This window comes from Gambusia affinis, linkage group LG22 (assembly GCF_019740435.1).
Source record: "Gambusia affinis linkage group LG22, SWU_Gaff_1.0, whole genome shotgun sequence".
In the NCBI taxonomy this organism is placed as follows: domain Eukaryota; kingdom Metazoa; phylum Chordata; class Actinopteri; order Cyprinodontiformes; family Poeciliidae; genus Gambusia; species Gambusia affinis.
In genome coordinates this window covers 3,023,404-3,037,868 of record NC_057889.1, presented here as the reverse complement: position 1 = coordinate 3,037,868, position 14,465 = coordinate 3,023,404, and the positions used below count along the sequence as shown (strand labels likewise).

Below are 14,465 nucleotides of genomic sequence, written 5' to 3'. Positions count from 1 at the left end.
GTGAACTTGAGTAAACTTGTTTGTTGATGAGTCAATTCTACAAAGTTGATGCAAACATCAGGACTTCCTTAAATTGTCCTATAACAATTAGCATTACTTGATGACTGGATTTGACCGTATTATGTAATTGGATCTGAGTCTTTACTCTGTGACTGAGTTTAATTGGATTGGGCTGCATCAGAAAGGGGTGGTGCACCCAAGAACTAGGAAATAAGATACGTCAGGTTTGCTACTGTATGCATATGAAGTAGATTAGGTTTCCTTTAGTTGTTGTTGAGTACTATGAATCTACATTACCTGCTTTCTGCTACAAAAAAGATAATTTCTCTGATTTTAATTGGTTGAATTGCAGCAAAAGGCAGCGCTGGACCAGGGAACCATTCCTACAAGAAGAATTGTTTTTAATCTGATTAAATATTTTACTCAATTGAGAGTCTTATCAGTAATATAGGTTATTATTATTAGATTTCTAGTTTTAGCTTCATTTTGATAATATTTCAATCCCTGAGATATATAAAATTAACTTTTGGCATGTCATTTTGAGCAGCTTTGCACTGCAAAAACACAAAATATCACCAAGTAATTTTGGTCTAGTTTCTAGTGCACATATCTTAGTTCACTTGAAATAAGACAAAATTAACTTGGAAGCAAATTTTCATCAAGACAGGAGCTTGTTTGAAGTCAACAATTTCTTAATATTGATTTTAAAAGTACTAGTTCAACTGGCAGATTATTTCAAGGGAAAATGTCTCGTTACAAGTGAAATAATCTGCCAATGGAACTAGTCCTTTTAAAATCACTATTAAGAAATTATTGTCTTAAAACAAGCTGTCATTTCTTGCTGAAATTTACTTGTAAGTTAATTTTATCTTTCAAATGTACTAAGATATTTGCACTAGAAACCACTTGTAAAGATTTTGTATTTTTGCAGGGTAAGAGGTTAACTTGAACCCTGTTTGCTTATTAAGTATAAAATTATTAAGGTCTTGCTTCTTCAATGAAGCTCAAAAGTTTTAATGAGTAGCCTGGCGCTAACAGAGCTAGCATCAGTTGTAAAGAAGAGCAGCAGCTGGCGTTTTGTAGCATTTTGCAAATTTTTTTTGGTTGCCGTCTGGTGTTCAGAGTTGAGTTGGACACATTAAATGCAGCAGTGATGCTTCTGCATTGAACTTGAACTGCGCGTGTGTTTGGACTGGGCCGTTGTGACTGCGGTCCTGCTGACCGCTGTGTTAATTATCCACTTCTCTCTTTTTCTCTGAGCCTGGCTTTGTTTGAAACCAAGAAGGCTAGTGTCTCCACAGTAACAGTTACTAACGGTTACGCAAGCTTGACAACGGCAACCCGCGATGACCCACATTCCAGCAGTAAATCACAACACACAGAAACACACATTCCTGACTCCACCCGTCGCCGCCGATCGAAACTGCGCTCAGCGTTTCCACTCCAGCAAACAAACGAGGGAAAGAAAGTGTTGCTGTGTATAAAAAAAAAAAAGTAAACATCCCTCTCAGTTTCCTGCCTTTTCTTGTGTCTTTTTGAGTTTTGTTTTTTTTCTCAGTTTCTGAATATCTCTGACTCCATAACTCTCCCGTCTCATGTTAGTTCAGGGTGTCCAAACTTTTTGTATTGAAGCCAAAAGTAGCCATGGGCCACAAAACTTTAGTATTTTTGGTTTGAAAAAAGCTAAAATGATTCAATTGTATAAACAAACTAAATATGCAATGTTTTGATGATGTTTGCAGGTTTTTGCTAGGCTAAAAGAACACGATCCAAGTCTTTCTCTTTTTAAACATTCTCATTTAGCCCGGTTTCATAAATGGGTGGGCCCCCCCTTCATGCTTTCAAGTAAAAGTTGCTGGAGGCAACAAACAATTATTTGAGTTATCTGATAACTGATTTTTCTGCTGATTAATCACATAAAAATTGGCACATGCGACTGATTTCTCATTTAACCACTGAAGTTTTTTTTACAATACTATAAATACATTAAAATCTGCACATGAACTCTTTTTATTTTTTTTTTAAATAAACTTTATTACTTTTGCCTAAAACAGAATGAAATGTGTATTTTGTTTGTAGAGTTTTGGCTTTATTACTGCTTCGAGTGTGTTGTAATTTCAGCAGAATGGCCTTTTTAGTATAATTTAGTTAACTCATTACTCAGTTAATTAATCAATCACTAAATTAGTTGGGGATTATTAAGTTAATTATTTCATCCCTGTTTTGTGCTATCAAAATGATAGCACAAATGTAGTTGACAAAAGGATATTTTAATTTGTCTTCGGCCTCTTTTCATTTTAATTTCTTTTAAGCACATAAAGCTGTGCTATTTGTGAATTGTGGACCACACAATTTTTCCAACGGCCACAAATGGCCTCTGGGCCGCACTTTGGACACTCCTGCCTCATATGGTTGTTCAAATGCTGATGTGGGGTTTTTAAATTTAATATTCAAACACTGACAGAGGAAATGTGTCCTCAGCTGACTTCCTGGTTTCCTGTAAATTCAGGTTATTTCCTCTTTAAATTCTTTCAGACTTACTTCATGCAACAAACCTGCAAAATCATTTATTTTCTTGCTCAGATCTGTTTTTCTTTGGTTTTCGATACCAGATAACGCTCGCATAAGGAGAACGGAATGCTGGGAATTTGAGAGATGATTCTGGTGTCCTCTGTGATGAAACAGGACTGTTGAAAGTGTTATTTTTACTGCTGTGCGCTCCAGCTGCATCAGGAAACAACGACGTGTTTACGTTTCAGGCTTTTCTGCTCCATCGTTTTAGGAAACGAACGGCCGTGTTTGAGCTTCCATCCGTGTGTTTGCCTGAAGAATAGATTTCCTATAACAAGCGGCGCAAACCAGAAGGGGGAGAAGACGAGATAATAAAGTTGAACTGGAGTTAATTGATTCGATTTACAGGTCAGGGAGGAAGTGGGCTTTTTCTGGAAATTACTGTCATTTGCTTCCAATTATGGGGTAAATGAAGATTTCCTCTCAAAACGAACCCAAGAGATTTAATTTGAAACAATTTAACTTTAAATTCTCTGTAATAAAAGTTTGGCTTTTTTCCAATTCACTTCAAGACTTTTCTACTTTTGGTCTCAAATTCTACTGTAAATCTAAGAAACCCAGTCCTACAATAAAGAGTTGAATTAAAAAAGGAAACTTATCTGAAAAAGTCAACAATCACAGTCCACACATAAATGTGAGTTTCCAAAATGTGGCCCAGGGACTATTTGCGGCCCCTGGAATGATTGTGTCTGGCCCAGTTTTTTTTATTTTTGTTTTGTTTCGACTCAAATTGGACGTTAAAATTAAACAAATTAGACAAAATAATTGTGGTAGAAAAATAATTTACAAAAATGAGCTAAATTTATTTAAGTCAAACATGCAAAAGCCTTTTTAAGTTTTGAATCTGTAATAATGCATATGTGTTTCTGACTATTTTATTTGTTTAATTAAAGTATTACATGCTTCGTTTATTGTTGATTGGGTACAATAATTCCTTTTACATGTGACAGAAATCAAACAATGACTTTGAAAAGGCTTTGAAAAACATCTTCACTTTTTTCATATTTTCTACATTCTAAACTTTTTTTTTTTTTTTTCAATAAAAATCTTCCATAATTGTTATTTGTTATCTTGCAGCACAGTTTGACATTAACAGCAGTTTAGGTTTATTTTATCTGCCGGTTTACTTTTTTCTTTCATTGTTGCATATAAACACAATTGTTGTAAATTCTGCTCGTGTTTTTGCAGTTTCCAGCCTAAATAAACGCATAATGGACGCTGTGTTTGTTCTGTGTTTTTCCTGAAAAGGACCTGGAGTTCCATGGCGTGATGCGGTTCTACTTCCAGGACCGGGTGGCCGGGAACTTCGCCACAAAATGCATCCGGGTCTCCAGCACAGCGACGACGCAGGACGTCATCGAGACGTTGGCGGAGAAGTTCAGGCCGGACATGAGGATGCTGTCGTCTCCCAAGTACTCGCTGTACGAGGTCCACGTCAGCGGCGGTGAGTCCTGTGGGCCGCGCGGCTCTCGGCCCAGTCAGCTGACTGCTGCATGAACTGCTGGCTTTGTGTTTCAGAAGAGCGCCAGCTGGACTTGGATGAGAAGCCGCTGGTGGTTCAGCTCAACTGGAACAAAGACGACAGGGAGGGACGCTTCGTCCTGAAGAACGAGAACGACGTCCTGCCTAAGGTGAGACGCAGAGCGCCGCACCGCATCACTCTGCATCACACCGCATCACTCTGCATCACACCGCATCACTCTGCATCACACCGCTTCACTCTGCATCACACTGCTTCACTCTGCATCACACTGCTTCACTCTGCATCACTCTGCATCACTCTGCATCACACCGCTTCACTCTGCATCACTCTGAATCTCACTGTTCTGTCTGTCCATACATTTATCCGTCCCTTTGTCCACTCACCCATCTCTATTTGGCCTTCTGTCCATTTGTGCATCAGTCTGTCTGTCCATCCGTCCACTCCGCCCTACCTCTGTCAGTCCGAAATCCTCCTGCTCTATTTCTTTTTTCCTTTCTCTCTGAGGTTTGATTCCTTCCTAAGCTGGTTTGTTTTTGCAGAAACATTTTTGCTGTGATTTACTTTTTGTCTGATTCTCGCCAGAAGAGTCAGAGTAACGGACCAGAGAAGGAGAAAGACGGAGTGATACAGAACTTCAAAAGGACTTTGTCCAAGAAGGAGAAGAAAGAAAAGAAGAAGAGGGAGAAGGAGTTTGCTCGAATCCCAGATGGAGATGAACAGATTCTGAGCCGCGAGGACGGGTAAACCAAACTGGCTGCACACTGCTTGACCTTTGACCTGTCTGTTCCGTCTCCTGTATTTTTTATTTTTTTTTATCCACATCCTCCTCTTTCTGTATATTTTGGTGATTTAGGGAGAACAACCGTCTGGCGGCGGAGGTTTATAAGGATATGCCAGAAACCAGCTTCACCAGGACGATTTCCAACCCGGAGGTGGTGATGAAGAGGAGGCGGCAGCAGAAACTGGAGAAACGGATGCAGGAGTTTATGAGCAGCGATGGAAGGCCAGAGTCGGGTATGTTAAACATTTGGGTCTCTGACTCAGAATACAGAGGAAAGCAGGAAAAAACTTCAGATGTTTTTATTACGGGAGGTCAAAGGGTCTCAATAATTTGAAAAGTTTTTAAGTCTCTAAAGTTGTTTCAAAGTTGTTCAGATTCATTTCTGGATCAGATATTTGGCAGAGAGTAGTCTGGATTTTTTAAAGTGTTATTTTCCCAACCAATCTGTCTCTAAAAAATGCACATTTATAGTTATTAGTTCCTTCATTGAATCATTGTACATCCTTGAAAACTAAACATGGTGAAGTGTTTCTCTTTTTCTCTGTATCAAGTATAGTTTGCTGAAATGCTAGGTTAATGTTAGCATGTTTCCTCTCTGTTTTGATATGACTCACTGATTATTTGGCTCCAACCCGATTTAGATGACCCATTGGTCATCTATAAACAAAGCTAAAAAAAGAGAAGTTGCTGTTGTATTTTCATAACAAAAGCATAAAGCTTTAGAATAAATCTTTGTTTTGCTGGAGTTGAGTCTCATGTGATTCCAGAGTTAATCTGCAGAGTGACCTGAACATCACAGGTCGCTGCTGCTGCTGCTTTGGTCTCTCATCAGGATCTGCAGAAAGGTTTAAATTAAAGTTTTAAGCCGATGGTTTTCAGTAGCAGTTTGTGTTCATGCGCTGACTCGGTTCTGTTGCGTCTCATTCTGCAGGTTTTAGTGATAGTGAAGCCATGTTTGTTGTTGTAGTCTGCATTGATCTTTTGACATGGCTGTAACTGAACCCCAGGAGTGCCATATGTTGTTAGAAAGTCTCACGCCGACATGTTTACACACACTGAGAGGCATGTTGAGTGAATGGCACAAACATGCTGACTGGTTGGGTTTGTGACTCAGGCATTACCTAATCGCTGCGCCAGACAGACAGATGGAAGGATGAGTGAAGCGGCTCTGGAAACGGCTCTAACCACTGTCTGTCCGCAGTCCGGACAGCTGGTGAGGCAGAAACTCTCCTCTGCAGAAAATACAGCTTCTAAAAATATCTCTGGAATATTTCTGAAACACTTTTTAACACAATTTTTACCTAATTCCTTATAAAGCTGTAGCTAATACAGAGTGCTAAAGGGGATTCTTACCGTCTACAGCACTTTGAAGAAACTTTGATTATACGAGTTAAAACAACATTTAAATTCCCTTTTGGGAATTAATAAAGTATTTTTGAATTTAATTAGTTTTTTTGAAAACTGGGCGTGTGCCTCTAAGGCCAACTTTTGCAATGACTGAATAAATTATAACTTTTGAACATTTACTCTCAGTAATTACCTGTTTAGACACTAGAAAAATTTACCTGTACTAAGTAATTTTGGGGAACTGTGAAGTTCCCTTTATTAAAGCTGCAGTATGTTGTGATAGTTTAGTATGAAACAGATAATATGTGGAAACAAATCGACGTCCTCTGCCTTCTCCCACTTCAAATGCTTTTGGTTTTGAAGCTTGGTGACATGGCTGAAAAATTTACCATATCAGTCGATTTAGATAATTATTGATTAGTTTTTGTCATAAATATATATATATATTTCATTCTGTTGTTTTACTTTGACATGGTTACAAGGCACTGTGGTGATATCTGAAACTGCTGCTGCAGGTGGTTGCTAGGTAACCAAAGAATGAGTGAGTTGCTAGGCAACAAAAGAACGAATGCGTTAGTTGATTCCACCAACCTAGCTTGGCTAGAATGCTATGCGGTTCTGGATCGGAGTTCTGTGAAATTATTGAGTATTCCGTCAGACGTATTACCAATTGATATTGATCACGTGTCCAATGTTATTGATTTGCTGTTCTGCCCTGTTCTTCATCTGAATGCAACAAATGCTCTGCTGTCTGCAGGGGGAACTTTGAAGATTTACGCCGACAGCCTGAAGCCCAACATCCCCTACAAGACCATCCTGATGTCCACCAGAGACACGGCCGACTTCGCTGTGGTGGAGGCGCTGGAGAAGTACGGGCTGGAGAAGGAGAACCCCCGGGAGTACTGCATAGCCCGGGTAAAAACCCAACCGCTGCACCAAACCATTACAAACAAGTCCTGTTTAATGGTTTTAGTAAAGTAAAAGCAGTACTACAAGTAAAAGTATTTGGGAAAAACTGAACAAAACATCAATCATTTAATCTTTAAAAATTACATAATCAGACAAACTAATTAATCTCATAATAAATTAAAATGAGCTCAATAATTTCATTCATATTTTTTAAAGACCAATTTTGTTTAGAAACTTGATAATTCATTTCATTTATGGTTGTGTGTGCTTTTTTTTTATTTTCGTCTCATTTTTTAAAAATATTTTCCACTTTCTGTGTTTAGTTTTCTTTATAAAATAAGTGTGTTGATTTTTGATAACTTGCATTATTATACCAGTGTTATAATTTACACAAAAATGGTCTCAAAATAACAATATTATTATTATTATTCGCTGTCATTTCTGGGACAATTTATCATCCAGCAAAATGTTATTGTAACAGGCCTAGTTATGCAGACATTTTGGTATTTTCAGAACCAAAATAAAAATAATTTATACAAGTAATATTTTTAAAATAGTAATAAAAAAAATCCATTTCAGTTTCTTTCATTATAAAACTTTCAGAACTTTAATAAGATTGCAGGTTTTGTCTGTATATGGTGAATTTTTGGAACAAACAAGCCTGTACTTCAATATTCAGAAACTTTCCTGGAGTAAGAGTAGTGATAACTCATTAATCAATTACTCAAGTAAAAAGTACAGCATAGTAAAAGTACTTCTAGATGTAAATTTTTCCAAAAGTAAAAGTTACTAGTTACTACGTTGTCATCAATGCCGTTTATCTAAAATCCTTAAAATTAATTTGTATCCCTATTCAGCTTTAATTTAATCAATTAAAAGCTTAACATTTCAACTCAAACATGTTTTAGTGTGAATAAAATCTTCGTAAACATATTAGAAGTGTCTTTGATCTGGTTTAACTTGTTTTAACTTTTATTTGTGTGGATGTTTGCAGCAGGAGGAAAAGACGGGTAAGGAGGTGATCCTGGATGATCTGGACTGTCCTCTGCAGATCCTCAGGGACTGGCCTGCAGACAGAGGTAAAAAAACCCAACTGGATTCACTTCCTGCTGTCTTCTCTGTCTTTTGATTACTGCTGCCCCCTTCTGCTCCAGAGCTGCCATTACAGCTTTTTATTACTCTGAATGTATATTTCTGCTTTGCAGATGCAAATGAGTCATTTTGCCAAATCGTATCCTTTGTCATTTTGTTCTGTCAGAACTTGATTTAGAACCTTTAAACAAACCACTTGAAACAAACGAATTTTAATACCAAATGCAAACAACCTGAGGGAATTGAGAAATAAGTTTTCAAAAGATATTTTTATTTATTAAGGGGACAAAGGTGTCCAAACCAACCAGCCAGTGTCAAAGTCCAATTGCTTCTATTGTAAGATCATAACTCAATTGTCATTAACAATTTTTTATTTTTTGGATTGGTTAAATAGCCACATTCAGGGCGGATTAGTGCCAGACATGTAGAACCAGGAATCACATAAAGGGAAACAGGAAGTAGGATGAAGGTTCTGAAAAGGTTCAGGTTCTGAAAAGGTTCAGGTTCTGAAAAGGTTCAGGTTCTAAGGCTCGCCAGGTCTGGCTTGTAATCAGTGCACCCTTATTTAGTGGCCTAGTCAAAGTTTGGACTTAAATCTAAACTGAGATGATGAGCCTGGAAAAACACAAATTCTTACCAAATATTTTCAGTCTAGTTTCTGGTGCAAATATCTTAGTAAACTTGAATTAAGACAAAACTAATTTACAAGTAACTTTTCAGCAAAATATAAGAGCTCATTGTAAGTCAGTAATTCCTTAAATCTCAAGTGAAATAACCTGCCGATATAACAAGTACTATCTCATTAATATTAAGAAATTATTTACTTGCAAGTTAATTTTCTTATTTCAAGAGAACTAATGTATTTGCACTAGAAACTAGACCAAAAATACTTTGTAATATTTAGTGTTTTTGCAGTGTATGGAGTTAGTTTTAGCAGGTGGTTTAGGCTTGAAGACTTTTGTGAGTGAATTGAAAAAAATGAAGAAGAAATTGCTCCACATAAACATAATTGACTCACGTTTTTTTGTAAATCACATTTCAGCAACAAGGCAGTTCAAAGTGCTTCAAAGGGAAATTTTATTTTCTGTTCTAACCTGAGCCAGTGGAGCATATTGATATTATTTAAGGAGTCTTAGGATTGAGCCTTGCGGTACCCCGTATGTGACTTTTGTCCTCTTTGATAAGAAATCACCTGCTGAAATAAATTTGTTATATTTGAACCAATTGAGTATTATTTTTTTATTTTACTCTATCAAGTTTTTGTAAAAGTTGCGTATCTTTATGGCATCAGGAGCGATGGTGTTCCAGCTGAAGAAGAGACCTCCGGATTACCAGCCCAGGAAGGGGAGGAAGGACGACAAGGGGCTAAGAGGGAAAGATGGCTCCATGCTGCCAGAGAAACTGCCTTATCTGGTGGAGTTGAGTCCAGGTACGACCACAACATGTTTAATTTATTATTTTTATATTATCTGCGACTGTAGCAGCAGGAAAATGACCAGGAGCTTCAGGGGACGATTCTTATCTTGTTATGACAGAATCCGGACAGCAGGTGGCAGCGCAACCGAGCTACGTTTCCTGTAGGTTTAGTTAAGAGGCGAGTCATTTTAGCCATATTTACTCGCAAAGAAGACAAATTACTTGAAATTGTATAAACTGAAGTAGAAGGAAAAACCGAATATATTGGGATTTATTTGTAGGAATGTGAAAGGTAAGTTTTGTCATAAAATCCTGGATTGATGTTAAACCTAACAGTTATTAAAAGATCCTTTCTGGTCATTTTTGGTGACCCTTCCCTGATTACTTTCTGCCCTAACAGCTTGTCTCTCGCTACTGATCCCCCTCCGCTCTCTGTGCTTCTGATAACCCTCATCCTCCCACATCATTAACTTCCCTGACCCAAAGCTGACCCAGAGACTTCCACCTGCCTGGTTCTGGGTGGTGAGTTTCTGGGTAACCTGGCGCCCTGATTCAGGAGAAAACTAACACATCTACTTCATACTGACTGCAGGGTTTTACTGGTCTCTGGCAGTGGGATTACAAACTGGTCTGGTGATGGATTTATTGCTGCCAGGCCTGGCTGTGTGCGAGTGTGTGAAAGTTATTTTTATTTCTGTGCATTAATAGCTGATGACCATGTCAGCTGATGTAATGAAAAAGCTTTTATGTTTGTTATAAAGTAATGCAGTCCAGATTAGTTTATTCATCTCTAAAAACTAGGGATGCAGCACTAGCATTGGTATCAGCCGATATTTGTCTTTTTTTTTTTTTTGGCATAATTATCAAACAAATAAAACCAGGCCAATATAAACAACCAATATTTCTTTTTATCATTTTGCCTTCTTTTTCTGGTCCTTTTTTTCTCCGAAGGTGTTGAAATGGTGGTGAATATGTATATGAATTCGGTAAATATTGGTAATCTGCTATAGCAGCACATCGGATATTGATATCGGCCCAAATTTTCATATCGGCTGCTAAAAAACAAAATTTAACGTAATGTTGGATGAAGTTGGTCTCAAATTGAACTTATGCCGAGGTTTTTGTTGGGATGTACCGATATGAAAATTTGGGCCGATATCAGATATTAATATTGCTGTCATAGTCGATATTATTGATATTATGTATAGTTCTCTACTGTGACATATTCGACTGGAAACAGATGACAAAAAATTAAAATAAATATCGGCTGGTTAATATTGGCCGAGTTTTATTTATCGGGCCGATACTGAAATGTTTAAATAACTACAATCACTCAATACTGATGTTGGTGCCGATATATTGTGCATCCATAGTTTTTTGGAGTAAATTTGTCAGAAAATTGCTAGTTAGAATTTTATGGCTAATTTCCAATCTCTTAGTTTGTAAAGTTTTAATCTTCCAACTCAAATTTCAACTGGTTTCCATTTACAATCTAGAATCAGCACTTTTTATCATTATTTTTTTCTTTTATTTACTCTGTGGATTTAGCAAATTTGTTCGAGTTACAAGAAAGAGGCATTTGTAGCTGTAAGGAATTGGTGTCCGAATAATTTTCAGTGTGAATTGATTTTGAGTGCGCTTTGAATGCTTTCTGGGGTTAACCAGTTATTACTGCATTATTTCTCCTCCTTGCTGCATTTTCACCTTCTGCTATGTGTCTGTTTTCTTTCCCACTTTCTCATGGCATGTTTTGGTTGCCTGGGTGTGTGTGTGTGTGTGTAATTATGTGTGTTTGGCCTGTGCACGTGTCCTTCTGCCTCTTACCTGCCTGCCTGCCTGCCTGCCTGCTGTAGGCCGAGGGAATCACTATGCCTACTACGCCTATCGGCACCAAGAAGGTAAAATCTGCACCGTACTTCCTTTTTGTCCCGGCTGCTGGGATTGTTCTGCTCTGTGTGCAAACACATTCCCTTAAAAATGGGGAATAAGTGATTCTAGTATATATAAATAGTGATTAAATCAGATATCCATATGCAACTACGAATAAGGAGTAAAAATGTTATATGCGAATCATTGTAGGTTTTTTGAGTCTAAGGCTGAAACGATTAATTGGATCTATCATGATTAATCAATTATTCAAATAACCGGTACCTAATTTGGTCATTGATTAATCATTAACTGGACTCAAAAAAGGGCATTTGCTAAAAAAAAACCAAACGTATTTAGAGCAGTAATTAGACCAAAGGTGCACAAAAAAATATTCATTTTACATTTAAGATAAAATCACTTTTGTCTGTTGAAATGTTTTAGCCAAAACTCCTCAAGTGGAAGCTTTATCTCCGCCTGGTTCAGAATTAGTTAAAGGATGCTCTGTTACTGCATTTGTGGCAATGAAATGTTTATTTTCTTATTTAATAAAGAAATTGAATTATTTATTTGCATCTTAAATGTATTTCTAATTTTGTGTAAAAAAGGGTTTACGTAGTTAAATCAAAAATCTGTAGAATGTTAATTTTTTTTATCCAATTAATCGTCAGAATAATCGATTAATCGGTTGCTAAAGCAATTATTAGCTGAAACAGATAAATGCGCAAGTTTTTTTTATAACTTTGCATTAAATAGTTTGTTGCATTACTGCAGCTTTTTATTGTTTTATGAATCTGAGTTATCTTTGTTTGGGAGGATTTATCACAAGCGATCATAGACAGAAGAAACAGATATCCGTTACTATACGGTTATGTTAACCTTTTTCCTTCACTGCTTTGCTTTTACTAAACTTTACTTACTAATTACCAGTAACTTCTCCACATTTACATCTGTTCACATCACTTTGGATTGATGATTTGTTCTTGGATTAGTTCTTGGATTAAATGCGGTTTGCTGAACGTGCCGCTGAGGTTTGATCAGCGCTAAACCTGAGAGCTTCTGTGCTTCCAGACGGCTCCGACTCCAGAGACAAACCGAAGCTGTACCGGCTTCAGCACAGCATCACTGAGGTCGGCTCGGATTGCACCGAGGACGGAGCCATCCAGGTGAGCTCACATAACCCAGACCTGCTGAACTTTGACCTTTTAACGCCCCCAGCATTTCGTGCAAACATTATTATAATTATTGGTATGATTTGTGGTTTATTGGGTTGTTTTGAAGAGGATCAACTTTTTAATCAGCACCTTTCACACTTGTTCTGTTAAAAATGTTTAGAAAGAACTTTATTATTGTAGAGTAGGGAATGCCATGTCGTTCGTTTACGGTTCTACCAGTAAATTTATTGACACAGGTGAAAAAATTTTATACCAAACATTTTGGTGTTGATCGTTGCACATTTTCAAAAGGAGGATTACTTTTAATATTAAAACAATATTCTTAGTTTTGGACATAATGTTTGGAAAACATTTTGTTAAAGTAAAGTTCTGTTGAACCGCAGCAGTTTGTTTCATTTAGGTTTTTAAGTATTTTTATTATCTTTTGCCCACAATTAGTTTTATTTTCTTTGGCATGCTAAACGCATTGTGTATTTATCAAAACATTAATATTTTTCTCATTCTGGTGACTATAAAGGAAAGTTAATAAAAATGATTTTACAATGTAAACACTGCAAAAAAAAATCTTACCAAGTAATTTTGGTTTGGTTTAGTTTTTGTGCAAATAACTCGGGACACTTGAAATAAGACAAAACTAACTTAGTAACTTTTCAGCAAGATAGAAGAACTTGTTTTAAGTTGATATTTGAATATTGATGAAGCTTTAGTTGCACTAACAGATTTTTTTTCACTTATAATATGGGAGAAAATGTATTAAGTTAAATAATTTGTCAGTGAAACTTGTACTTTTAAATCAATATTCAACAATTTCTGTCTTATACAAGCTCTGATATCTTGCTGAAAAGTTATTTGAAAGTTAGATTTATTTCAGTTGCTCTGATATTTGCACTGAAAATTAGATAAAATGTTTGATATTTTGTCAGCAAAATGTCTTTCTTTAGGTATTTAACAAAAAAAACTTGAAGAGAAAGATACTTTTTGGTTTTTTCTTGTTGCAGTAATTTACTATTGTTTTTTAAATCTCAATAACGGCAGAAATAAAATTTGTGTTTAATGAAAGGCTGATATATTTGAAACAGAACAGCAAACTTGTTTGTTTCCAGGTGGTTCTGTTTAGCAAACCATCTGGTCCATCAGATTAAATCGACTTCAGAGCTGCCGCATGTTTCTTCTTCTGCTTCTGTTCTTGATGCGTGTGCATTTCTGCAGCTGCTCGGCCCGGGGATCCTGCCTCACCACTGCAACCTGATGCACAGCGAAGGCATGGTGACGGTGACGCCGCACGGCCACGACGCCGACACCTTCGTGGACGGCCAGCGCATCACAGAGACCACTGTGCTGCGATCCGGATCCACGCTGCAGTTTGGCTCTGCGCACGTCTTCAAGTTCGTGGACCCCATGGTCGACCAGGGAGGGAAGAGGGACCCGAACGCCGCCATGAGGAGCCGACACAAATCCGGGTGAGCGAGAGACGAACATGAGGTTAGGAGATGAGAAAGAGGAGAAGAGGCAGGGCGTGCACTGCAAAACAAAAGATCTTACCAAGAACTTTTGGTTTAGTTTCTAGTGTAAACATTTTTCTACACTATAAATAAAATAAAACTAACTGAAAAGCAACTTTTCAGCAAGAAATAGTCCCTTAAAAAGTTAGTAGATTACTTTTCCATGTTGTAAGTGTGATGATCGGCCAGTGTAATTGATACTTTTTCATCAATATTAGGTAGAGCTACAATAATGATTATTTTAGTAATCGATTCTTCTATCGATTACTCAGATTGTTAATCGATTAATGGGATAAAAGATATGCACATTCTACAGCAGTGTT

At 37.2% G+C, this 14,465-nt stretch overlaps 1 protein-coding gene across 20 annotated transcripts in view; it reads left to right on the top strand.

The window, feature by feature from the left end:
- Nucleotides 1–14,465, top strand: part of afdna (afadin, adherens junction formation factor a) — a 102,717-nt gene that overhangs the window by 27,682 nt on the left and 60,570 nt on the right. For 12 of the 20 annotated variants that reach the window (XR_006369598.1, XR_006369597.1, XM_044106451.1 and 9 more), the window contains exons 2-11: nucleotides 3,820–4,015; nucleotides 4,090–4,202; nucleotides 4,637–4,794; nucleotides 4,908–5,068; nucleotides 6,940–7,097; nucleotides 8,086–8,170; nucleotides 9,475–9,612; nucleotides 11,453–11,497; nucleotides 12,537–12,631; nucleotides 13,850–14,100. Coding sequence is in view for 18 of the 20 variants with exons in the window: in XM_044106451.1 (XP_043962386.1) it covers nucleotides 3,820–4,015; nucleotides 4,090–4,202; nucleotides 4,637–4,794; nucleotides 4,908–5,068; nucleotides 6,940–7,097; nucleotides 8,086–8,170; nucleotides 9,475–9,612; nucleotides 11,453–11,497; nucleotides 12,537–12,631; nucleotides 13,850–14,100 (1,400 nt within the window). In the remaining 2 variants the exon portion in view is untranslated. The remainder of the gene's footprint in view (nucleotides 1–3,819; nucleotides 4,016–4,089; nucleotides 4,203–4,636; nucleotides 4,795–4,907; nucleotides 5,069–6,939; nucleotides 7,098–8,085; nucleotides 8,171–9,474; nucleotides 9,613–11,452; nucleotides 11,498–12,536; nucleotides 12,632–13,849; nucleotides 14,101–14,465) is intronic. The other 8 variants (XM_044106447.1, XM_044106446.1, XM_044106434.1 and 5 more) reach the window with 5 other exon arrangements.